The following is a 24,765-nucleotide window of genomic DNA, read 5'->3' on the forward strand; positions in this document are numbered from 1 at the left end:
ATGTGAATGGTGTCTTGACAAAAAAAAAAAACAACAAAATTGAGGGAAGTATTTTAATTTTCAAATATTATGAAGTAAGATGATTCAAACTGTGTGAATAAACTGAACATTAAAACCTCTCTTTACAAGTCTTTAGCCTTTGAAGACATGTTATGATGTCTGTTAAAATGTGCTAATTATAATGTGACAAGTTATGAGAAAAGATTTCATCTCTAAAAAAAATTTTGAGCAGGAATTGAAAAGGAGTTTAAAAAATGACTCAGCCAAAAAGTAATTAATAGTATTCACTACAGAAGAGAACTGAGGAGTAGCCAATAACTAGACTGTTCTTCAGAACCATGCTCAAAATCTTCAACAGCGGATATATGAGTCACATTTTGGTAGTTAGTGCCAACTTATTGTCTCTACCATGAAAATAGGTCATAATAAATGAGGCAAAAATAGCTTACGTGCTTTGCAATGTAAGTCATCATAAATTGCTGTCCTTCAATTCCATTCTGCCCAAGCTTTATGCTAAATCCTGATAAAAGATCATCATTTAGTACTGAAATCCATGAGGAGGTGGGAGTGAAGACACTGTTCAGCCCACCAGATAATGAGGTGTGCCCTTGAGCTGCTTAGGTGTAGACTGCGTGATGTGCTCTCTATGTAGAGTCAGGAGGGTGGAGAGAAGTGGGATTTCTGTCCTAGAATGTGGGAACTCCACATCGTCGAGGATCAGATGTCAGAAACCAGTAGAAAAGTCTGAGGCTCTCCTTCACCTCTGCTACCCACTTCTCCCTCCCCAGCACAGACAATTGTCCCATAGTCAGACTTAGCTATTCAGATGGTTCTGATGCTACCCTGTGCTTCTCTCTGCATTTCCTTTACACCAGAAACATGAAATAGATGAAGTTACGGGAGTTGTAAATTCAGGTAAGACTCTCACTCTTTGAAAAGAAAATATCTCTCACATGGGCTACAAAACCAATCATGTTCAAAGGCAAATGAAATCATAACTCTTTGAATTCAGACATGTGACGTATTAGGGTTCTGGATCACTACTGATCAAATCAATTTTCTCTTAAGAGGTTTGCAGAATGAAAAAGATACATATTAGAAATAAAGTCAATCCCCATTACAAGTTGAACCATTCCCAATATAAGGTTTCAGTTTTGAGATTATACATGTCTTAAAGGTCTCTAGAAGTAAGTGCCTATCTTGCATGAACTTGCCCACTTTTATTGGTTGAGTGGCTCACAAATGACAGCTTACTAGAATAAGTGTCAAAAACCTTAACAACTACTAGACAGTTTTCTACTCTTTAGATTCATAAAGATTGTAAATGGCTCAGGTGACCCTCATAGAAATATGAGTTTGATTGCTTCCAGTCTTAGAGGACACTTTACTCGTGTGGGATGTATACCCTCGTATCTCTCTGGACTTGTGTACTTTGTGTAGCTTCAGCTTCACTTGGCAGTATATCCTTACATGATGCTTTGCTCATTGCTTACTTTGCATATAGGCATAGTTTAAAAGAGCGTACAGTGATCTAAGACTTGTGCCCCCAGGATTTTAGCCTTGTCTTTAACTGTTATCAGGTATGTAGTCACAGGTTTCTGTTACCTAAACCAGGAACCTTCTCTGCTGTGTTTGGAGGGACAGAGACCTTGTGTCTTGAGTTTCCTTGTCTGTGTACCAGACGTGCAACAGCTTCAGACTAGTTGGACCAGATGATCCTTTTCTCCATTAAGGTTAAACTTACCCAAACAGTGATAGCTGGCAGTACCACAATGGGTAATCATAGAATCTTAAGGGCTGGAAGGGACTGCAAAAGGTCATCTTGAAGGGTGACACATCACCCTCTAGCTTTGGTTAAGGATGTCAGTCATTTGGTGAAACTTACTTTACTATTGACAAATTATTGAGTGGAATTTTGAGTGTGTAAATCAGGTATGTCATGAGCAGGAAATCTGAGATGATTTCTCAGAGCTATTTTTAAATCTGTTTTCCTCTGTTCTGAAGCCAGTCAGACATGAGGCCACCTTTTCCAGTTTTCTGACGATACAGAGGGTCTGGGCAGGATGCAGACAAGTTAGTTCTGATGGCACCACTCCATCTGAGAGGCAGCTTTCATTCAAGACTGTCTCAGCTAACAATACAGTCACCCCACATCTGCTTCTTTGCTCTTCGTCATTGCTTTCCGGCCTGGCGATAGCTTATGGGATTGTTAAAGCACATCCACTAAACCCTGATAAGAAACAATCAATCAAGAAAAAGTGCTTGTTCTTAAATGAACTAGTGAACCCAAAATATCTTTCTCTTTAAAACTTTTCATAGAAAGTTCTTTTGTTCTTTTTTTTAAAAAAAAATGGTTTTACTTATGTGCCTTGTACACTATAAAGAAAGTTAGTGCCATAAAGACATAGTCAGCAGTAATCTCTGTGCTTTTCTGAAGAGTACTTTTCTGTCACTTGTCACGAAGTTTTATCAAGGGCTCGATGAGAGAAGTGGGTTGGTTTCTTGGTTTTGACTCACTTAACGATCTTTTTCCATAAAGGGATGTTAATTTGGTGCTATCTTTCCTCACACTACAGCTCTTTAAGCCTATGATCATCATCTCTTTTCACCCTTTGATGAAGATAGTGTTTTGGTAGCTGTGTGCTCTGACTGAAGCGTGAAAGATTCAAGCCCATGTGGCTAAGGCAGTATAACATCCTGTGCTTTCTCTCTTTTTAAGATTCGTATTGGAATATGTCCCTTGTGACATCACTTGTCAGAAAATCATCCCACTGGTGTTGCATCTAAACCCTCATATTTCTAGAATGTTAGCATCTTTGTACCTCCTGTATATCAAACACACTTTCATTTTTTAGATTTATAAAGGTTTTTCAGGAGTGTTTCCTGCTTCTTCAGTGCAGTAACTATCTCTATACACACTGTCTTAGTAAACGGTGTGTAGAAGGACTACTTGTTTATAACTGGAGATTGGGATGTGTTCTTGTCGTGGTTTTGCCCAGCCGGGAACAAAGAGCCACGAGGGTGCTCGCTCACTCCTCCCCTCCCGGTGGAGTGGGAAGGAGAACCAGAGAAAAAGGGGAAAAACCCGCGTAGGTTGAAATAAGAGCGGTTTAATAGAACAACAATAAGAATGAACAGGTTCAGGGGGAAAAAGGAACAGTTTTAACAGTACACGAGGGGAATATACAAAAGGAATAGCGCGTGCCGCGGCTGCTCACCACCCAGGACCCGACGCGACTCCCCCTCCGACCGGTAGCCCCCGCCTGCCCTCCCGAAGCCCCGCCCCCGACTAGCTCCTTGCTTCTAGGTACTGGGCATGATGTCAGTATGGTATCGAATACCTGTTGGCCAGCCCAGGTCAGCTGCCCATGCTGTGCCCCTTCCTACTTCCTCATCAAAGTTAACTCTATCCTAGCCAAAACCAGGACAGTTCTCTATATGCATACCTCCATCTTCTTATCTAATTCTGAACCCCTTCTTTGTGTTGAAAGTGTGAGATGGGCAAATGGGAAAGACAAGGGGAGCTTAACTCCTTCCACACTGTGTTCAACTAACAAGGGGAGAAGACAGTCAGGAGTCCAGCTTACTAGTATTGTTAAACTAAAAGTCTTTGCCCTTAAACACTTAAGTTCCAGACTATGAATGATTTATTCCATCTAAAAAAAAAAACTTGAGTCAAATATGTGCAAATACAGCATCCTGGGATATATCAAGAAGAACGTGTCCAGCAGGTCAAGAGAGGTTCTCTTTCCCCTTTCCTCTGCCCTGGTGAGGCCTCAGTTGGAGTCCTGTGTCCAGTTCTGGGCTCCCCAGCTCAAGGGACAAGAAACTTCTGGAGAGAGTCCAGCACAGGGCCACCAAGATGATCAGGGGACTGGAGCATCTTCCTTATGAAGAAAGGCTGTGGGAACTGGGGCTGTTCAGCCTGGAGAAGGGGAAGACTGAGGGGGAATCTCATGAATACTTACAAGTAATTAAGGTCCATGTCATGAGGATGGGACAACACTTTTTTCTGTAGTAATGGACAAAAGCTGGAACACAAAAAATTCTACTTAAAGAAAAACTTCTTCACTATGACGCTGAGGGAGCCCTGGCACAGGCTGTCCAGGGAGGATTTGGAGTCTCCTTCTCTGGAGGTTTTTCAAACCCACCTAGACGTGTTCCTGTGTGACATGATCAAGGTGGACCTGCTTCTGCAGGGGGGTTGGATAAGATGATCTCTTCCAACAAGATGATCCCTTCCAACCTTATGATTCTTTGTGTGCCAGTAAACTCAATTTCTGTTTCATATAGTAGTGACTGTGAAAAGAGATTAAACAGTAAGGGGACGGGATCAGGACATGAGACCTAGTGTGTTTATACTCTTGAGGGAACTATGATGATCTTAATACATGGGGCAGAAGAGATAGAATAATGGTAGACAAATACTGTTAACAAATGCAAAGTGATGTGTGATCGGTGAAAGGGAGCTTGAAGCGCTCGTGCTCTGAACCGAGGGCTCTGACTTGGATTTGACTGATGGAAAGAGCTGTGGTAGTTCAAAACATAAACATGGCTTCCCTAACTGTGTTCTCTACTCCCCTGCAGAGTTTTGCAAAGGTGGTAGCAAGAACAAGCGTGTGACTTTGCTTCACCTGCTGAAGGTGCAGATTTATGGCAGGGCTGAGCTGGTTGAAGTGCAGGCTGACACTTCTGGAGCAAGTGCTTGACCCCAGCCTACACTTTCCTATTTACCACTTGCAGTTCAAGTCATCTGACTTCCTCTAGGCAGTAGTTGTAGGGACATAAAATAATGTTTAAAAGTAAAACATATATATATATGTATATATTTTTGCAGAGGTCATTTCCCACTTAAGTGGCTTAAGTTTCTAAACATGCTCACTTCTGGATGGATGAATGCCAATGCAGAACAAAGAAAGCAGTGGGAACGTGTAGCTAATGACAGAGCAGGGACTTTCACCTTCCGTTACTCTATACCACAAGATTCACAGTTGATTGCTTCAGCTCAGGTTTGGGTGCTTGAGGTTAAGGTTGTAGAGTCCTTGCCAGAGTAAGGGAGCAAATGTCAAGGAAGACTATAAATTCTGAACTGGGGTTCTCCACAGTTTGTTACAATTTTAATAACTGGAAGAAGAGACCAAGAGGTGGTTGTTAGCCAAAAGCTCTGCCCTGTACAAAACTGTGCCACCTGAGATATCAAGCCATAATAACAAATGGATAATAAGCTATTTCTTAACTGATGTCAGGATTTGCTAAGAACTATCAGGTAGTTTTTAAATGGGGTAGTACTCCATTCTCACAATAATTAAGATATTTCCATCTGTAGGTAGAGTGTGAAGTCTATCTACTATCACACGTCTCAGGCACACATGCATGCACACAAAATACACAATTGGTGAAATTATTTACAAGAATGAAAGCAGTGGAAAATTATAAGACAAAAAGTGTTACTAGTGGTCAAATGTATCTGTAAGTAAGGTGGTACACCTTTGGAAGGGCTTCCCTGACATGAGTTGCCCCTTTCAGATTCATAGTGCACTAAGTGGCATTTGTAGTTGCAGGCTGCCACTACCTTCACATTTACTGATTTTAATTACTTTTATTAAGTGAAAAGTGCCTAGCATGCCATTATTAGAGATCTGTAAACTGAGTCTAATGGAATGTGGAAATGTGTTTTTATTTAAGGCAAGAGAAACTGGTTTACTGAGCAGCAGGATTAATCTCTCCAGTCAGTATTCTGTAAATAGATTATGGAGGTAAACATTACATGTGTCTTTGCCAACTTGCCTAAATATTGCAGGCTGTCTTAACCCCTTTTAAAGATAAATGAGCTGTAATTTGATTTCTGTACTGGATAGTTTTAAACAAGGGTATTAGAAGAAGCAGTAATTATTACAAACAAACTGCACAATAGGCATATTATTATGAGATGCTGCATCTCTGAGCGGTTTAGTATTTGTCTATCAGAATCAGGGTAGCAGATTAGAGAGAACCAGAGGAATTTCAATAAGGAAACAGAAATGGCAGTGATGTCTGGGTTGAGTTGGCAGGGAGGGAGATGATGCTACCAAGAGTTGTTTTGTACCAACATGGTAGACTTTTAAAAATTAAGTTGAAAGAAGTGAAAAGATGAATTGATTTTATATTTCTACAAAACTTAACACTCCCACCCAACAGACTCTGTATTGTCTGCAATAATATACTCTGAAAAAAACCCCTTAAAGTTTCAATCAGCAATTGTTTCTCCATACAGACAGTTTCACTAGGAAGGTCCTAGATATTAAGAATGGAAAACTTATTCATTTAAACAGAATATTAACCACTCTGTTGGTAATCCTTGCTTCATGCCTGTTGCAAAGATTGAAAATTTAAAACTGAAACCAAATGAGGAAAGCAAATTGTGATGTTGGCTACAAGATTTCATTTGCTTGATGCTGTTATCAAAGACCAGCAAGTATTTTTTGGAAAGCACAGATAGCAGTACTCAAATACTAGAAGTTAAGTTTTCAGATTAAGAGAGATTTTTATTTCAGCAGTATGACTTGAAGAAATAAAATACAAGCTTATTTAGCTTCTGAGGTATTTGTGGCTTTGTTGACACTAGTATTTAAGCTTTTATATATGAAACACAGAAATTACTACAAATATTTAGCTGGTTTTTCCAAGTTTATGTAGTATTAATTGGTTGTTACATTTAGAGTGTTTGTTGCTATCCTAAACACCCTAAAAAGTGGGATTTTTTCAAATTCCTATTTCAATTCCTTGTTTTCTTACAATCATTACTTGATTGCGTTTTTTTGCAGAGGAAGCACTTCTCGATTCTCTCTCACAGATTATAGGATAACTCACTGTTAAATTCTCCTTGACTAGTTATTGGCTTGCTTTTTTCCTTTATTCTATGCAAAGCCTTATCATTGATTTGTTCACTTTTATTCTACTTGGAGCAAAAATTCATTAATTTAAGTTTTTTAACTTAGCCAGTTTCATCTTTCTGATTTGAAAGAATACTTTTTGGAAAAAAAGAATTACAACTTATCTTTTATCCTACTGGTGTTGACAGTTGGAAATGTGGGAAATAAAATACTAAGCGTTTTGCACCAAAGTAAGGACAATTCTTTCTGGATACCATTAAAAAAAGCACAAACAGTTGCGAGGCAGATAACTATTCACTAATAGACCAGCAAAGTCAACAGCAAATTCTGAAATCTTCACAGAGTCACAGAATCACAAAATGGTAGATGTTGGAAGAGACCTCTAGAGATGATCCAGTCCACCTCCCCCGCCAAAGCAGATTCACCTTGATCAGGTCACACAGGAATGCGTCCAAGCAGGTTTTGAAAACCTCCAGAGAAGGAAACTGCACACCCTCCCTGAGCAGCCTGTGCCAGGGCTCCCTCACCCTCACAGTAAAGTAATTTTTCCTTATGTTTAAGTGGAACTTTTTGTGTTCCAGCTTTTGTCCATTACCCCTAGTCCTATCATTGGACACTACAGAAAAAAGTGATGCCCCATCCTCTTGACATGCGCCTTTTAAATACTTGTGTTAATGAGATCCCCCCTCAGTCTCCTCTCCTCCAGGCTGAACAGCCCCAGTTCCCGCAGCCTTTTCCTCACAAGGAAGATGCTCCAGTCCCCTGATCATCTTGGTGGCCCTGTGCTGGACTCTCTACAGAAGTTCTCTGTCCCTCTTGAGCTGGGGAGCCCAGAACTGGACACAGGACTCCAACTGAGGCCTCACCAGGGCAGAGTAGACGGGGAGGAGAACCTTCCTTGGCTTGCTGGACACACTCTTATTTAATCTTATGGCTTTTCTGATATTGGGAACCTTGAGATGTTACAGCATTGGCTGGATCTCTGGTCAGGGACAGCACACAGTGCAGATCCCATCCATGATGGGTTTCCCCAGCTCTAAGATCACTAACATTCCTCCAGTGACTTGCTCAAAGTACAAACTCAAGCCAGGAGTGAAGACTTAGCTTTTAAAACTTCCTTGGACAGTATACTCTCTTATTCTTAATAAAGCTGCAGTCCTGGAACTGTCGCATATACAAATTCACATGAATGAGACAATAAACTATATGAATACTTAAGATTAAATGTGCACTGACTACACACTGATAAATTATGTATTGACTGTGCATGCATTGGTTAATTATGCTACTGGTTAAATACACCTTGCTTAAGTAGTAGCCACATAGTGTCCATGCTATAGAGGCATAGAGTAGTTATGTGGATTGCTAAGTCTTCACAAAATAGTCATCCACTGCTGGCTACTACTGTAGATAAACAAATCATTATTGGTATGATTTCTTCTGCAATTACAAACATTTTGATTCAAAGTACTGGGTTTTTTTCTGGTTTCTTCTGGATCAAGGAAGTGTTGCCATTCTCAGCAAAGGTCGCTTAGGTATGCTACACCCTGGCATTTTTCCCCTCTTACTTGGCCATGCTGTCATCATCCTGTGTATAGAAGAGTCCTATTGTGAGCAGCTGAGTTGTATCATCAGATAAGATGGAGTGTAAATCATACTTCTTATTTGCTTAGACCTTTTTTTGAGATGCTGGCAAAATTAGATAAAAATGTGAAAAGAAAGTAGCAAAAACTTCTTCCACCAAGGTGTCTGTGGCCAGAAAGGCGCACTGGTTTCCTGGTGTTTGTTTTGTTTGTGAAAGTGACACCTTGTGAAAGAGCATTAGAATCTAATTTCTGAGAAGTCATTTCAGAATTGATGCTCTATCTTTATGCCTTGCCAATTGCAGCTATTTTGATAGAGCATCTAATTAACCAATAAAGTCAAATACTACTCTTTTTCTTCCTTTTTTTTTTTTTATCTTGTAAAGACCTTATCTAGGTCATATGCCCACAAGACTTCATCTGTAGTTAAAATACACCATGGTATTTTATTGATATCTCTTTTATTGCTATCTCTTCTGAAAAATATTTTTATGGACATTTTAAAATTACAGTTCTGATACTTAATTTTCAGGTGGAATTTCCAAGTTACAGCCCAGGAAGCACTGCAAAAGGATGTATGACTGCAGTGGTGCCGGACTGCTTGAATAGAGATGCTGAGCTATAGAGTTAGTGCCTCCACAGCACCAGCAACCATGCTGTTAGAAAAGCAGGACATAGCCAGGGGAATTCATTTTTCTAAGTTTAGCATCCACACACAGTGCAAGAAATCTAAAGAGACCTTTAATGGAGGCAGTAAAATCAATTCAGACAATAGGAGACATTTCCCTGAGCCTAGTCTTCCATCTACCGGGAACTGGGGCTGTTTGGTCTGGAGAAGAGGAGATTGAGGGGAGATCTTATTAACATTTATAAACATCTAAAGGGTGAGTGTCAGGAGGTTGGGACATCCCTTTTATCTATAGTAGCTAGCAACGGGACAAGGGGTAATGGGATGAAGCTGGAACACAAAAAGCTCCACTTAAATATAAGAAAAAACTATTTCACTGTTCAGGTGAGGGAGCCCTGGCACAGGCTGCCCAGAGGGGTTGTGGAGTCTCCTTCCTTGGAGGTCTTCAAGATCCGCCTGGACATGTTCCTATGTAACCTGGTCTAGGTGAACCTGCTTCTGCAGGGGGGTTGGACTAGATGATCTCTAAAGGTCCCTTCCAGCCCCCACCATTCTATGATTCTATGATCTATAGTGGTCCTCAGCTAGTTGCTCTCACCATAAGCTTGGCCTCTGTAGGTGTGCCTAGCTGTGGACCACTGTGGTCCTGGTTATGGAGAGACTCCTCCTTGCCAAATGTATGGGATGTGGGTGCCAGCTGAATGGCTGAAACAGTGCAGGAGAAAAGCAAAGAGAGGCAAAGAGATGGCCTGACTGCACCCAGAGTTGTAAGCTGCTAGTTTTTCAGTCATTTCTAGCCTTTGTGGTCACTAGTTCTACTTGGTAGTGAGGGTATCCAAGCATGATAGTTTTAGGGCTTCTGCTCTAGCTTATGGGTTAAGGGGAATTAAAGAGGAAAGATCCTTTGTTTAATGAAATTAATACAAAGTAATCTGTTATGACAATAATTTCAAATAGCTTGACTCTGCTGGTTTTTGGTTTGGTTTTTTTTTCTCTCCACAGAACAGAGTTACTTTCTTGCAGGTTACATTTTTAACAGCAACATAGAATGTTTTATCTTCTTACAGGCCTGGTCTCTTGCTAAACATTCTAGCTGATCGTTTATGTCAGTTCTTCTGTAGAACAAAGCCACTAGATAAGTGTTTGGGATATGAATGTGAAGCTTTACCCTCTGTCCTTCTTTTAGCATAAATAATATTATTATATGTCTATCTTAGTAGCTAGCCCTGACAAGTTTCTAATAGTTGACTTGCTCCTGTCTGTCTCAATGAAGGAGTAAGATTCTGATGGGAGTTTGGGCTGCTGGAAATAACTGGTATCGTTGATACCCTCTATTTATTTTTTAAAGGACAAAAAAAGAAGAATTTTCATGGAGTTATCTTTGTAATCTGATAACTTGTAAGGAGTCTTCAGTTGTCTCTTTTTGTCAAAAATGTCTCACATATGCAGCTGGCCGGGGTGCTTCATATCTTTCTGGCCAACTTGGGACCACGATCTGTCATTATGGCTTCTACTTAGAAGTGCTGTAACTTTACATACTTAGGAATCGGGGTATTAATGTTTCATAGAGTTCTTAGCCCCTTAGCAGCAGCAGCTGAAAAAACACTGGCTGCTTTGTAGGCTAGCAAATTGAGAATAATCAGTTTTCAGCATCTCTATATTTAAAGTAGGCTGCCTTGGAGTGCCTTCTGTTAACTAACCACAACTTCCCTCGAAAGTAATGTGCCACAGGAAGGATGAAACTGCTAAGTCTAGCTTATTAGAGGGAGGAACATAGCTCTCCTTGTGCATGGTATAACACAATGCATACTTTTCTGGAGAGAATAGGATAACCACAAATGCTGCTGCCTTCAGAACAGGTGCAAAACTTGGTTTTTTTTTAGTTTAGGCCTTTGCACAACATCTGTCACAGTTGAGGAAAAGAAAAGAGGAAGAGGAGAAACTCATATTTTTGCACTAAGGAAAAATGAATGCAGTTTTTTGGAAAGAAACCTAAGCCATGTCTTGACCTTTCTTTATTTTAGGAGGATGCTAATGACAGCATTTTGATAAGGACTTTAAAAAGAGGACAATGCTAAAAGATTTTAAAATTTTATAATTTGCTAATTTTACTGCAAGACTATTGAGTTTTGTGTTGCTTTTGTTTCTAACTTGAAGTTTTAACCAAATTTGTTAGTCATAGATGGATGTGAGTTGAAAAGAACCTTTGGACATAATGATGTTGTCCAACCTTGGTAGTACCAATTTAATTATGGCTGTGTCCAGTCAAGTTTTGAGTATAAGGATAGAGACTTCACAGGCTTTCTGTGCAACTTTTCCTGATGTCTGACCTCATGATGAAAAAATGTTTCCTAATGCTTAATTGTTCCCTGCTGCAACTTGTGTCTGTTATTGGGTGTTGCCCTCATTTCCTTACCCCTCCCCATAAGGCAGCTGAAGACAGTGCTCACATCTCCTCTCAGTATTCCCTCTCCAGTTGAACCATCTCAGCTCTCAACCTCTCCTGTAGCATGTGCTGTAAGCCCTTTTGTCATTTTTGGTGGCCTTTGCCAGACCTGTTCCACTATGTCAGTATCTTTCTTGTACTGGGAAGCCTAAAGCTGGTTACAGGGTTCCAGGTATGATCTCACAAGGACTGAATGGAGGGAAAAGATCCCTCAACTTTCTTTCAGACGCGGTCCTGTGCGTGGCTCATACGTGTTTGGCCATGAGGCCACAGTACTGACTCCTCTAACTTGCTGTCCACTGGGAGTCCAGACCATTTTTGCCAGCCTGCTTTCTAACCAGGCGGTATTCAGCTTGTACTTTTATGTGGGGTTGTTCCATCTCAGATGCAGGATTTTACCTTTAACTTGCTGAACTTCACGGGGTTCCTGTGGGCCTGTTTTTCCAGCCCATCAAGGTCCTGCTCTTCCTTTATTTAATATGTCTGAGCAAGGCTACCCAAATTGGACTTTGGGGTAAGATCCTAGTTTTAAGACTTACTGGCATGCTACTGTGGTAGGAAAAGTACATCAGTACACTGTTGATCTTCCTGTGTATAGAGATACCCTGTTCTGTTCTCCCACCCAGCTCAAGCATAGTTGGATTTCCATTCTTTCTTTGCCCTTGTCTTCTTTCCTTCCTCTATAATTTGGATGAAGTGGACAGCTTTGATCTAACTGTTCATAGGAGAACAGACTAGGTGACTCGAAGGAGATTTGATCTAGGTCATATAGGAATAATGTGAACTGGGTAGAAAGGGAGTCATTGTGTTCACTCATTTCTAGTACAAGAAGCAGGGACTTCAAATGAAACTAACAGGTGTCATGAGTGAAAGAAAATGCCTCTGGACACCATGGGCAGTTAGTCTGTGGAACTTGCTGAAAGGTGCTGCAAACACAGTCATTTTATTTGAGTTCAAAAAGGGACTAGGCAATAATGGAAGAAAAATTGATTGAGGACTGTCATGTGCAAAGATGAGACATCTGTGTCAGGAATCTGAAGTTAGATATTGCAGGAAGCCAAGAGAATATTTGAGGGTAGGGGAGTGGGGAGATGGGAATCAAGGAAATGTACCTGAGCATTTACTACACAAACAGCAACTCCCCTGTTTTTCTTCACGTCAGAGTTGTGGCTTGGCTGAGGTCAGTTTGAACTATAGCCTTACTCTGCAGGCTGCAACTTAGCCAAGACTATATTAGGAAGTATTTCACTCATACGAATTTGATATTTTTTTTAGTGATTCTTAGTGTCAAGAAAAGGATGTGAAAAGAATGAGCGAGCTCCAGATCTGTATAACCTTGTCTGTATTGAGTCAGCACAGTGGGATACTGCTAAGATACAAAGCTTAGTTTGTTTTGTTCTTTCCACTGTTCTGTACCACAGACATGAAGATAGATGAGATAGAGTACATTGCTGCTTTTCAGTTCCTCCAAAACCAGACATGTAAGGCAAAGCTTCTCTTCTCCTCAGCTGTACCCTAATTATTTTTCTTACATTGCAGGCTGCCTCATGATTTTCTTGGAGTCTATTCATTCCTTGCTTACCTGAAAGCTTTTGATTTTCAGAAAAAAAAAAGTCTTTAATGCAACATCTGTTTTAGAAAACAAAACACAAAATCCTCAATTTTTTTTCTTTACATTAATGATCTCACTGGTTTAAGAGGAGTCATTAACTACCTTCAGGAGTTGTGCTGTTTGCGGTAAGGTGTTTCCACTTGGGACAGTTGCTGTTAATGTGTTTTGCTTGGAGGTGACTGTGTTGCTGACGGGTTCCTTATCCACATACCTTTCAGGGCCACAGTCAAAAGAGTCAGGCAGCAATACCTTGGGGAATACCTGTCCTTTTCTACTGTAACTGTAAGCCATCTGAGGCCTCAGGCAACTGAGGAAACTCATCTGAGCACTTGCAGTGGTAGTCCTCAGTTTTGTATTCTCAGCAAAAGAAAAGGTGAAGTTACTAAATGTTCTTTTGCTGAGAACACATATGTTTTGGGATTTTTCACACAATGCACCATCACTCGGTCATGTGTTGAATGATAGATGTCTATACAGCTTTCTTTTCTGTACTTGGACCAAGACAGCCAAAATGGAGAGTTTGCTCCTCGCCATCTTTTTTATTCCTGTGTCGTCTGTCACATTCCCTACCAAAAAAGATTTAAGACATATCTGCAGTAGAGGTGTAGCCTAGTTGGAGTCCCCTGAGCACCTGCCCTAGCCTTACACTCTAAAGTGTAGAGTTAAAGGATTATTTCATTTTGTCATGACACACTCCAAAGAGAGACCCAATTTCTCCAAAGAACTTCAGTCAGATCTTGATAATGAGCAAGCCACTTGAATTTGTTGCTACTTGTCAGCTGCTTTATTTGTATATGAAAAGGATGAACAAGCTCCCAATCTGTGCAACTATTTCCCAGCTTTTCATGTAGAAGGGAGTATTTTCTATAATGTATCAAAAAACTTTGACAAGGCAAAAGCTCATTTTCTTTTGCAAAGCTCATGCTGCTTCAGTCAGATGTTGCATGGCATGGCATGCTCATGTCTTTTAAGATAGACTCATCTATTATATACTTAGAGAAGAAAAGAGATACCAGGTATGCCTTTGCCCCCTTTATCCATGTCTATGTGACATGCAGGAGCAGAGGGACTTAAGGTGTGCCACTGTAGGTAACTGCTATAGTAAAAATACTCCAACAAACAAGATTAGGGGAAGGGTACCTGCAGGATAAGTGGATATGGGCAACTTGAAGAAAAATGCTTGTTTGAGAACAGATACGAGTTTTCATTCTTACTGCTTTCCTTTGCTCCCATGCAGCAGCATCTGATGATGGCTACCAACTCCACAATACAGCTGTGTGGAAGAAGTAGGACAGATGCTCTCTAAATAATATCATTGCAGTGTCCTAGGGTCACTGAAACAACCACCACTACTTTTGGCAGTTTCAGATAAGCACACAGAAAAGAGGCTCCTCATTGATACCAGTGTGCATGAGCTGTGAGTGCATGCTAGCGAGTAGTGAGGGGAAGCAGTGGCATCAGCTGCCACAGCTGTAAATCAATCTCTGCCTTTAGGAATCTTGTCAGGAAGCTGAGCTTTTAAAGGTTCTTATTTTATTAGTTTCTTCAGCATTTGAGAAAAACTAAAATATAGAGAAAAAAAAACCCTTTTCTCAAACCTGTATCAAAATAGATCAATGCTCTGTTAAAGAAAAATTAGTATTTTGATGTAAAGTTTGCTGTGATTTGAAAATGTTGCTGTGATTTTAAAAACACATCTAAATTTGAAAGTAGGAGAATTGTTAACATGAGAAAACAGAAGGATTTTCAATATAGATTTGTATAATTTAGATTTAGAATATCTTAAAATATTCTAAATTTTTAGAATTTAGAATAATCTTAAAATCATAAAATACTTTGAGTTGGAAAAGAGCTTGAAATCATCGAGTTCCAACCCTGCTACCATGGGTAGCAACCTCTCTGGGCAACCTCTTTCAATGCCTCACCACCCTCACAGTGAAGATTTTCTTCCTAATATCTAATCTAAATCTACTATCTTTGAGTTTAAAGCCATTTCCCTTTGTCCTAGATACCTGCAATATGTGGTGCTGTAATAGATATTTGTCGTATTTTATAGACTAATATTAAAAAGACTACTTGTCTTTAAGGTTTTTTAGTCACACTTAGATGAAACACATACCCAGATAAGAAAACAGATATCAGTAAAATAAAATGAACTTGTACTGGTATGATGTTAATAATACATATATTTTATTTCTACAGCTTCTAGATATTCATAAACCATCTGTGAGTTTATCCTGTTAACATTTGCTTGCTCCAATAGGAACAAATTCTTAAATAATATTTAAAAATAGTTTATTTAAAAAGCTGAGAAGACCAGAACTTCTATAGCATAGAGAATTAAGTAGAACTCCTGTTAGATTTTTTTTTTTTGCTCCATTTTCTTGTAGTTGCATAGTGTCTTTTGTAACTGGAAACTCAACTCTGACAATCAAAGCAGTATTAAATACAGAGCCCTTAGCATCTTCTTTCTCACAGAAAGTAATTGTTAATGTAATGTTTCCGTACTGCTCTTTGGATATGACCCTTCCATATTTGCAGGTAGGCAGAGGTCGACATGTGAGGAAGGAAGGAATTGCAAAGATGACAAATTTAACTGTGGTGTTTGACTTCCACTACAACCTCAATGCCAGAGAGATACAGCTGCCATAAATAACATTTATTCTGACATTTGGCATAGCTTTTACCAGTAATTATCAAGCACCTTAATTTTCCTTTTCCATCATAACCTCATGGTGCAATTACTGAGTTATGTTGGCAGGTGAAGGCATATTAATAAGCTAGAAGACAAAAGAAAAGACAGAGTGGTCAGGAATGAAGTGGGGAAGGAAATGGACACATGATGAAAGGGCAAGACAACAGGAACTTGGGGCTTGCATCCTGGATACTCAGCTGGTATTGAGCAGATTCCAGCAGGATGTATTTAAGTCATTTGGTCTTTTCACACAGTTTCAGTGTGCCCAAAGGGAACCCAGTTACGCAGTGTGAAGGCATATTGGGAAAGCTTATTCTTTCCTACTGTTCTCATTTACTGATCTCTCAGGTAAACAGTGCTTAAAAGAGGTGGCCATCTCACACCATTGAGATGAAGCCATTAATCTACCTTTTGTTGGCTTCAACTGTGAACAAGCATTCCTGTTTCTAAAATGTCTTGTGTCCATTTCTGACTTCAGCAGAAGTTCTGACGAACTCTGTAACACTGCTCCTTTAACTGAAATGGTGCAGTTTTCATATTACAATCTCTTGCTTCAACTTATTTTGTTGTGTTTATAAATAATTTATATACAACTAGAGTAAAGACTTTTTACAATACACATCAGAAAGGAAAGGTCTCCTTTAGGATAAGGAGTAAAGAAATAATACACCTTGTAAAGATGACTGATTTAACATACAGAAGATATTCAGTGTTGGGGAGAACCAAACAGTTCATTAACTTTTCATCTATTACATTTGACAATGTTATCTGTACAAATTGTCCAATAAGACATTCCTTCTCCAAATACTATAAAATGACGTTTCACCTTTAAAAAGGCTATAAACTAAGCACTTGTGGTAGTCAAATGTGATCAGAAATTGTCCATTTTATCTCAAAGTTAAATTTCTTTTGCTTGTGTGACTTGGCAAACAAAACCATTGCTTTAATTGGAGATCAGCTGGAGATCTTGCAATTTTCACTTGTTCTGCTTGTAATCACTGTGAATTGTAAGCTATCTGTGTTCAACCCTTTGTTGGACACACAAACTGTGAATCAAGTCTTTGCTTGAGTTCATAACACCCAGGGATACCATGTTCATTATGGAATTGGAACATTTGCAATGGTGCATGTTTCCTGGGAAAAAAAAAAAATGAGATCAGTCAAAATGATACAGCTAGGAACTTATAATGCTGAGTTTTCCTGCTGCCCTCTGACAGTTCTTTTTCAGTCTAACATCACTCTTCGATTTCCTGACACCCTGAAAACCAGAATCTGGCTTTAGTTTCTGTACAGGGATCCCTAAGAGTTTTTACTGTGGACCCTGGATTTTTGAGCTCACTCGACTCTGGTGTACTGGAGGCTTTATTTTTCAGGTAGCTTTCCATTGGAAGATTTTGCAAGTACCATCATTTGCGTTTCTCCCACGTCACGTGAGCTTTCTTCATGGTGTGACCTGGCAGCACTTGAAATTGATACACTCACTTGTCGTCTCAGTATTTTCATTACAGTTCTCTTGTATCCTTTGCATGCAAAGAAGTAGATGAAAGGATCTAGGCAGCAGTTAAAATTCATCAGAAACACGGTATAATGGAGTGACTTCTGGAAAATTTTCTTTTCTGTGCATGAGGGTTCACTCTGAAGCTTCTTAATCATATGTTGTATGATTGCAACGTGATAAGGAGTAAAGCAGATGATGAACACTATAATTACAAATATGATTGTATTAATGGCTTTTTTGTTTATTCCCGATTTTTCAGTCAGTGGATTTTCCTTGGCTGTTTGAAAAAGTTTGCAGCTAATTTGAGAGTAACAAAATAATATAATCCCCAGGGGAATAAGGTACCCTACTAAACAGGCAGCAAGAAGTATAAATGGTAGATGTGCTATTTTTTCAAAGTTTGGATATTCCATACACGTAGTCCTTTCTTCTTCTTCCTGTGACATGGGTTGTATAAGTAACGGGAAGGTTTGACTAAACACAAGAAACCAGATAAAGACACAAATGCCCTTGGCATATTTCATCCTTCTGATCTTGTATTGGAAGGGGTGGACAACAGCAAAAAACCTGTCAATGCTCAAACACGTCATGAAGTTGACACCTGCGTACGTGTTGACATAGAACAAGAGAGCGGTTATTCGACATAATGCTTCTCCAAAAGGCCAGTGAAATCCCAGGGCGTAGTAGGCTACCCTTGTAGGTAAGGCAATACAAAACAGGAGATCAGAGAAGACAAGATTTGTTGAATAGAGGGTAGTGGAGTTGATCTTCTTTCTGTTTTTAAAAATGACGGTGAGGGCAATGGAGTTTCCAAGCACCCCAAGAATTAAGATGGAGCTGTAGAAGACAGACAGTAGTATACGTGCTGTATCTTTGTGCTCATATAAGTCACAGGTGGAACTGTTTGTCTGAGAAACTGTGAAAGTGTCCATTTCTGTAACCACTGTTGTTGCAGGAAGCTCAGTAGACCTAAAATGAAAAAAAAAAAAACAAAGAAAAGGGAACATTTTGCAATAAATGTAGATAAACTTTTTCTGCAGAACAACAACCAATCCTCTGTTGCAAAAAGCAAGACCTTAAAAAACTGAAATGAAACTTCATTATGATGAATTACTTTTCAAGCCTCCTGAAAAACAAAGAAGAAGATGGCTCTTTTTGACTTCTCTGTTTTCATCCCAATTCCTTCTCTCCTGAAAAAAATCAGGCTGGGCAAAATAGTAAACCAGGGATGTAGTGTGTTTGGAAAGTAAAGTTTATAGATGGTCAGGAGGTGGGAGACTATTTAAAGCAATCTGAAGGGATAAAGGAGTCTAAAGACACCTCATGATAAAGGATCATATGAAGTCTCCAAGGGTCAGACAAGCAGACAAAGTCTTTTAAATGTGTTTCAGTTATTTTTTAGGGAGTTTTTGTTTCTAACAATTAACATTATGATGGTTTAACTTGCTTAGAGAAATTAATTTTTTTTCAGTGGCCTTGTCATACTGACATTATAATAACTTGTTTAATACTAATTTTAAGAACTATCTTTTGTAATCTAATTCAGGTATCGCTAAATATGTAAATTCTTAAGACTGCTACTTTAGTCACTCTTCAGTTATGCTGGTAGAGAGGTAACCCAACTGAAATGTTATAGACATTGTCAGTTTAGTGCACTTTAGAAATTGTTGAACCTACACAGTCAGAAGTAGCATGAAAGAGCTGCAAAGTGATAGCTATTTGGAGGACTTATAAGAAATGATCGAGCAGAATTTCAGAAGTGGAAAAGACCCCACTCTGTTCCTATTCCTTCCAGTGCAAAAAAACTCTTAGGTGTTGTAACCTGACAGTTGTGTAGTCTTGAGTGTAAATATGAGAAAATATGAGGCAAGTAAGTCCTCAAGCAGCAGTTGTGTTGCGCAAAATGCTGCCTCTTAGAGGCACCCTTTTAGATTCACCATTTATAGATTAATACAGCAATCAAAACAAGATTGTTTCAATGCAGAATACTATCTGGAGATAAAAGCTGTGATAACCTGAATTTTAACTCCATCTGGTGCTTTTAGTGAAAATATCTAGGTTATTTCTAAGGATCTGCCTTTCAACACATAATATTTTCAAACAACTGTAGCTTATTGTATCCTGAAAATATCTTTCTGGAAAATACCTCTCAGTTTTAAGCTACACATTATGGAAGTATTCATTAGCACTTTTTTTAACTTGTGAAAGCCTTAAAAAGTTGATATCTTCTTTTGTGTTTTCAGGAGTTTGTCTTATTTATGTCAGGTTGTTCACAATGTACCTGCAACACATGCTGTATTTGGTCAATCAAACTAAGCTAATTTGATCAATCAGACTGTGGTTAGGTTAGCAGGGATGCATAAGGTTCTCTGTAAACAGTAAACCTTCAGATAGTGCATGATGTGTATCAAAATACATAAGTGAGTTCTGTTACATATAGAATTTGAAGGAAGAAATTTAGCATCCAGATAGTATATTAAGTCAGTAGAAAAAGACAGGTGAGTGATTTCCGGCTGATAGACATACAGTGTCCTGATTCTTAGGTACCTTGTGAAGTATGTACCACATATCAAGAGGTGATAATACTGCATTCTGGGCTGTAAATTAAATCTGGAGTGGAAGTTTTGTGGTTTGTGTAAGGAAATTAAACTGGTAAATAGCAACTCTGGCTGTAGTGCTGACTTAAGAATGTGTATAATTTTATACTAGTCAATTCCACATCATTTATAGTATCTTGGTGTTAGTGTGTTTGATGATTCATTAATACAATAGTTATTACCCTGAGGATAGTTCTGGTCTTCTTTCCTCCTGTTTCATCTTTTCCCTTATAGAAGCTTGTAGTGTGGCTCTTGTTTTCCCTAAGTGTAAGAGACCACTTTTTGCACAAAATTGTGTGGGTTTGTGTAAGCACCTGAATAAGAGTCAGTGAGGTGTTTTGTTTCTCTTATTTAAATGCTTCTAATTACTTGTTCACATTCCCACCATGACATCTATCTTCTACTCCTCTCTTCCTTGAATATTTCACAACTTGATGCACATCAGGGGAGCCATGGTTACCTGTTTGTACACCTGAGCTCTTACTGTTTGTTGTTGGATGAACTCTGTTCACCTCAGCAGGTATTTCACCTCTTCTTGTCAATCTTGAGCAGGGCTACATTTAAGAAAAATACTCTCTTCCTAAAAGATGTCTAGACTACTAAGTAAGACAAGACTTGGAGAACTGGAGAGAGTGAAATAGACATTTGTACTGTAGTTTTTGGTCAATCAACCTCCCTGTTAAATGTGGGTGTCTCTTATTTACAACTAATTAATTTGCAGTTGCTATGCATTCTCACAGGTTTGGCAATTTAAGGTGAACTTCTCAAATATCTCATCACAAGACAAAATATTCCTGTGACATCTGTTTTAACCCTGCCTTAGTCCCACACAGCAGATTGGTTCCAGATACCTCTTAGTGTTTGTGTACCTGGAAGCATACTTCTGGAAGATAGAGCTTTGTAGCCTTGCAGTGAGAGCTTATGAAATTAGTTCACTGTGATCCCAGAGTACTTCTCAGGTTCCCTATGTCCTAGGATATCTCCAGTATAGGGACATGGCTATTGCTCTCTGCTTCTACCTGGCAGGACCTTAGGCCTAGGAGAGTTTAAATTGATTTTTAACATTATGCCCAGGATTTCAACCAGTGAAGGTTGTTCTTTATTGTTCTCTCACTTGCCATTTTCAAATCTTATCATTGCATTTACTTTCCGACCACCAATGGAAAAAAAAGGTTTTCTTGAGCCAGTTACTTTATGAGATTTGTTAATTAACCAGCTTTTAGCCTATTCTGTTTGCTTTCTTGGTGTTTGGTGGCAATAGTATCCACTCAGGGGAGAAAGAAAAATCACAGTACCACATCAAGCTGCTTACAAAATCTGGCATGTCTGAAATCTGTGCAGTTGCCTTTCTAAGCCCATTTTTTTTTTACCTCTTCAAAGCAGGAAAATAAGTTGTTTTAAGAGTTTGAGTTTTCTGTGAAAACATTTCACTGGCATTATTCATTTGTTTTATATTTATACTGCAGTACACAGGAGCTCAGCTCAGAGATCCCACTGCAAAAGGTGTTTGATGAACAGAATGGTGGCTCCTGTCTGCAATTGCAACATAATGCTACATAATCCCAAAGCCCTGGTTTGTGGAGATGTTTGTGTGTGGTCAGCTTTATATGTAGTGTTGTAATGATACATACATTTAACTACTAACAAACATAGACTTAAGATGAGCCAACAATTGCAGTGTTACAACCTTAGATTACATGGGTTTAGACTATGTGCAAGCAGTCATACAAAGCACACTGTATGCTAAGTGAGTTTGCTTCTTGTTCTCATCTCCTGCTTTTGTTGAAGGAGCACCATCTGTCTTTTCAGCAGAACAGGGAACATGTAGGCTTTAACTGTGTATTGTAATCTAATGTGTGATTTTTCTATCTCCATGTTTTACATTCTTTAGAGATGAATTCCTGGTCCATCTGTCCAGTAGCTAATTTAAGAAGGATACTAATTAAATTCTTGGAAAGACACAACAGATCATTAGAAAGACCTCTCCTGACTCTATACAGTAAAGTATGGTTTAGTCACTTTGAGATGGACACTATTTCTTTGACAGACAGTATTGGGGAATAATGTTGTTTATGTATGCATAAAGAATATTCATGATTTAAAAGGAATGGTTGAGAAAGAGACTTCTCTGGCCTTGCAATGCTTGACCTAAGGATTTACTGAGCTTACAGTCCTCTATAGATGTAAGCTGTGTAAGTCTTACAGAGTTTAAAAACAGCATAAGATGTGAAATAATACAGTGCTGGATTTTACTTATTTCTGAAATTCATTGGTTTCTGTTAACCAGTCATATTATACTGTTTGAATTTCTAATTTACCATATGAGTTATCTTTGTTATACAGTGTTTCTTTGATTGGGAAAAAGATTTGACTCACTAAGTTATGTATGTTAAAAAATGTACATGATAAGTTGTATAGTAAAACACTTTGCTGATAGAGAAAGAACATGTACCTGAAGTACATATATCTAGGTGTATGTGTTATCATTTGGGAACTACATGTGGTTTAATAAAAGCTGACACGAGCAGTGTCCTAAGGCTTCCTGATACCTTAACACTCATATGCTTCTAGTGCTTTATGTTAGGTTTGTTTTCAAAAACTGTTGTGTCTTGTGTTTTAAATGACAATGAGTAAGCCTACTGAAGTGAAGACTGAATCCCTAGGTCACAACCCACAGCTAATTTTGGTGAGGTAGCTTCCAGGGTAGTGCTTTTATTCTTCCTTGATACAGACCCAAATTTGTTGGAGTACTAAAGCCAAATTTGAAAGAAACATGGCAGAAAATTCCAAGTATACATTTCATGAATGAAATTGTCTTAATGATGGCTATGAAGTATTCTAATATTCTTTAAATGTTTAGCAGAATTTGCAGATATACACACTGTGGGATCTTTATGGCCCTGCTTTTATTGGTTGCTATAGATTTTGCAAAATTGTGTGATAGTTATATTTGGTATTTAAAAATAATAGAAATTGCAGTAAGTGAAATGGAAATAAAGAAATTTAGTTGAAATGCTGCATAACTAGTTAAAGAAAAAGTGGAAGTAATTTCAAATGTACATCGCATGCTTATCTGTTGGATCTCTCTTTCCAAATGCGTGATTTCCAAGTGTGAGAACTATCTAACCTAAATCATAAAGCTGCATTATCGTGAAGAGCTGTGCTGATGCGGAGATGATTAACCTCCCTTCAGTTTATCTGCCTGAGTATACTAAATGTGAAAAGGAGACAGCCTAAAATATAACTACTCAAAATGAAAACCTGATGCGCTGGCAATTGCAGTCCTGCAAGCAAAGGAAAGAAAGTGTCAAATAGCAATTAGTATTTTAGTACCAGAAAACATGCACACTTTTTATATGATTTTTTTTCTTTTTTCCTGAGTGATGTTGATATCTTGTACAGGTGCAGTTTTTAATTTTAGGGATTCAAACTCTAGTTTAAATTTTTTATTCATTACATGTGAACACACTCCTCCTTCAAACAGAAAAGGATGAGATCTGAGCTCTTAAAGACTAATTGCCTAGTAAGTTTTCAGTTCCCTCCTCTCTTCAAGCTACAGAAATGCTAGGCAGACCTCTGGCATTCTGTGCACAAAGGCATGTATGCCATCTCTGTCTTTTGAAGATAAATAATCGTTGAATTATCATCTGTTGAACAGTCTATCTTGTTTTGTAGTATAATACGTAAAATGGATCCTTTTTAATTGTGAAGATGTATAAAGATTGTATCACTTGTAATATTTCTTTAATTTGGTGGCATGAAGATCAGTAACAAGGAGAAAGGTGATTGTGGTTCAGAAAAAGCATTCCTAAAAACTTTGAAACAAATGCATGTCAGAATGTAAAAGGGGAATTAGCTCATAAACCTTTGAATTCTTAAAATACTCCATTGCAGTATTTAGTTGTGAGAAGGGTGATGAAGGATTTCTCGAGCTGACAGTAAGCACTGTTTCATAGAGAAGAAGCACATGTGATAGAGCAAGCTATGCATTCACAAGCATAGTACAGATTTGGTTTAATGCTCTCTCCTACTATTAAAGTATTCTGTGAGGTTCAGTGAATGATTTAAGAACTGCAATGCTTCTCTTACTACTAGTACAGTAATAATTTCTGCATTAGTAAGATTTAAATTATTACTGCTAAAATAATACTAAGTTAATGCAGTATCAAATGTTTCCCTGTGAGTAGAAGAAAGCACTTGAAATAACTTATTGAAACTTTGGGTCAACAGAACCTTTAAATAAAAATTAACTGGCAGCATATTAATTACATGAACATAAAACATCACAGAATTTCTTCCATGAGCTTTGTTTCTCCCATCCAATTTCATTTGTCCTTCCTACCACATGAAAATATTGAATATAACACACAAAAAAAGGAAAAGAAAAAAATAATTCTGTGATTGTTTGCTGTTGTTCAGTGAAAAAAAAATCTATGTAAAAAGTTAATTCTTTTCTGTACTTACATATTTGTAGCTTCTAGGATCCTCTGAAGCAGTTAAGGGCATTAGCAGAATGACTTGACTGCAAAAGTTTACCCTTGCACATTGTTTTCAAGAGTGATTACGTGACTGGCTTTTGTGGGAGGGGTAGTTTTTTTTTCAAGTGCTTAAAAAAAATCCCCTTGTTTGTATGCTGATCTTGATTTGCTGCCTGCTGTTTTATGGGATGTGAAAGCGCTATTTTTAATCCTTTTACAATTAGTCTGTTCAAAGAGAGTAATTAGAAAAAACCCTCCCACCTCACCCCTGAAGTTACGCCTTACTGACTTGATACTGACTTTCATGAAAGGGACTTTACACAGAGGTTTGCTTGAGTAATTGATGACCCACTAAA

The 24,765-nt window shown here is 38.5% G+C and overlaps 2 protein-coding genes across 2 annotated transcripts in view; one reads left to right on the top strand and one right to left on the bottom strand.

Annotated features, from left to right (window-relative positions):
* UBAC2 (UBA domain containing 2) overlaps positions 1-24,765 on the top strand; it is a 105,548-nt gene that overhangs the window by 34,792 nt on the left and 45,991 nt on the right. The gene's annotated exons all lie outside the window — the stretch shown is intronic.
* On the bottom strand, positions 15,310-24,473 carry GPR183 (G protein-coupled receptor 183). The gene is made up of 2 exons (XM_010198028.2): positions 24,396-24,473; positions 15,310-18,303 (listed from the first exon to the last, which is right to left on the bottom strand). Coding segments are annotated over exons 1-2 (1,107 nt in total). The 5' UTR covers positions 24,398-24,473; the 3' UTR covers positions 15,310-17,198.

This window comes from Colius striatus, chromosome 1 (assembly GCF_028858725.1).
Source record: "Colius striatus isolate bColStr4 chromosome 1, bColStr4.1.hap1, whole genome shotgun sequence".
Lineage (NCBI taxonomy): Eukaryota > Metazoa > Chordata > Aves > Coliiformes > Coliidae > Colius > Colius striatus.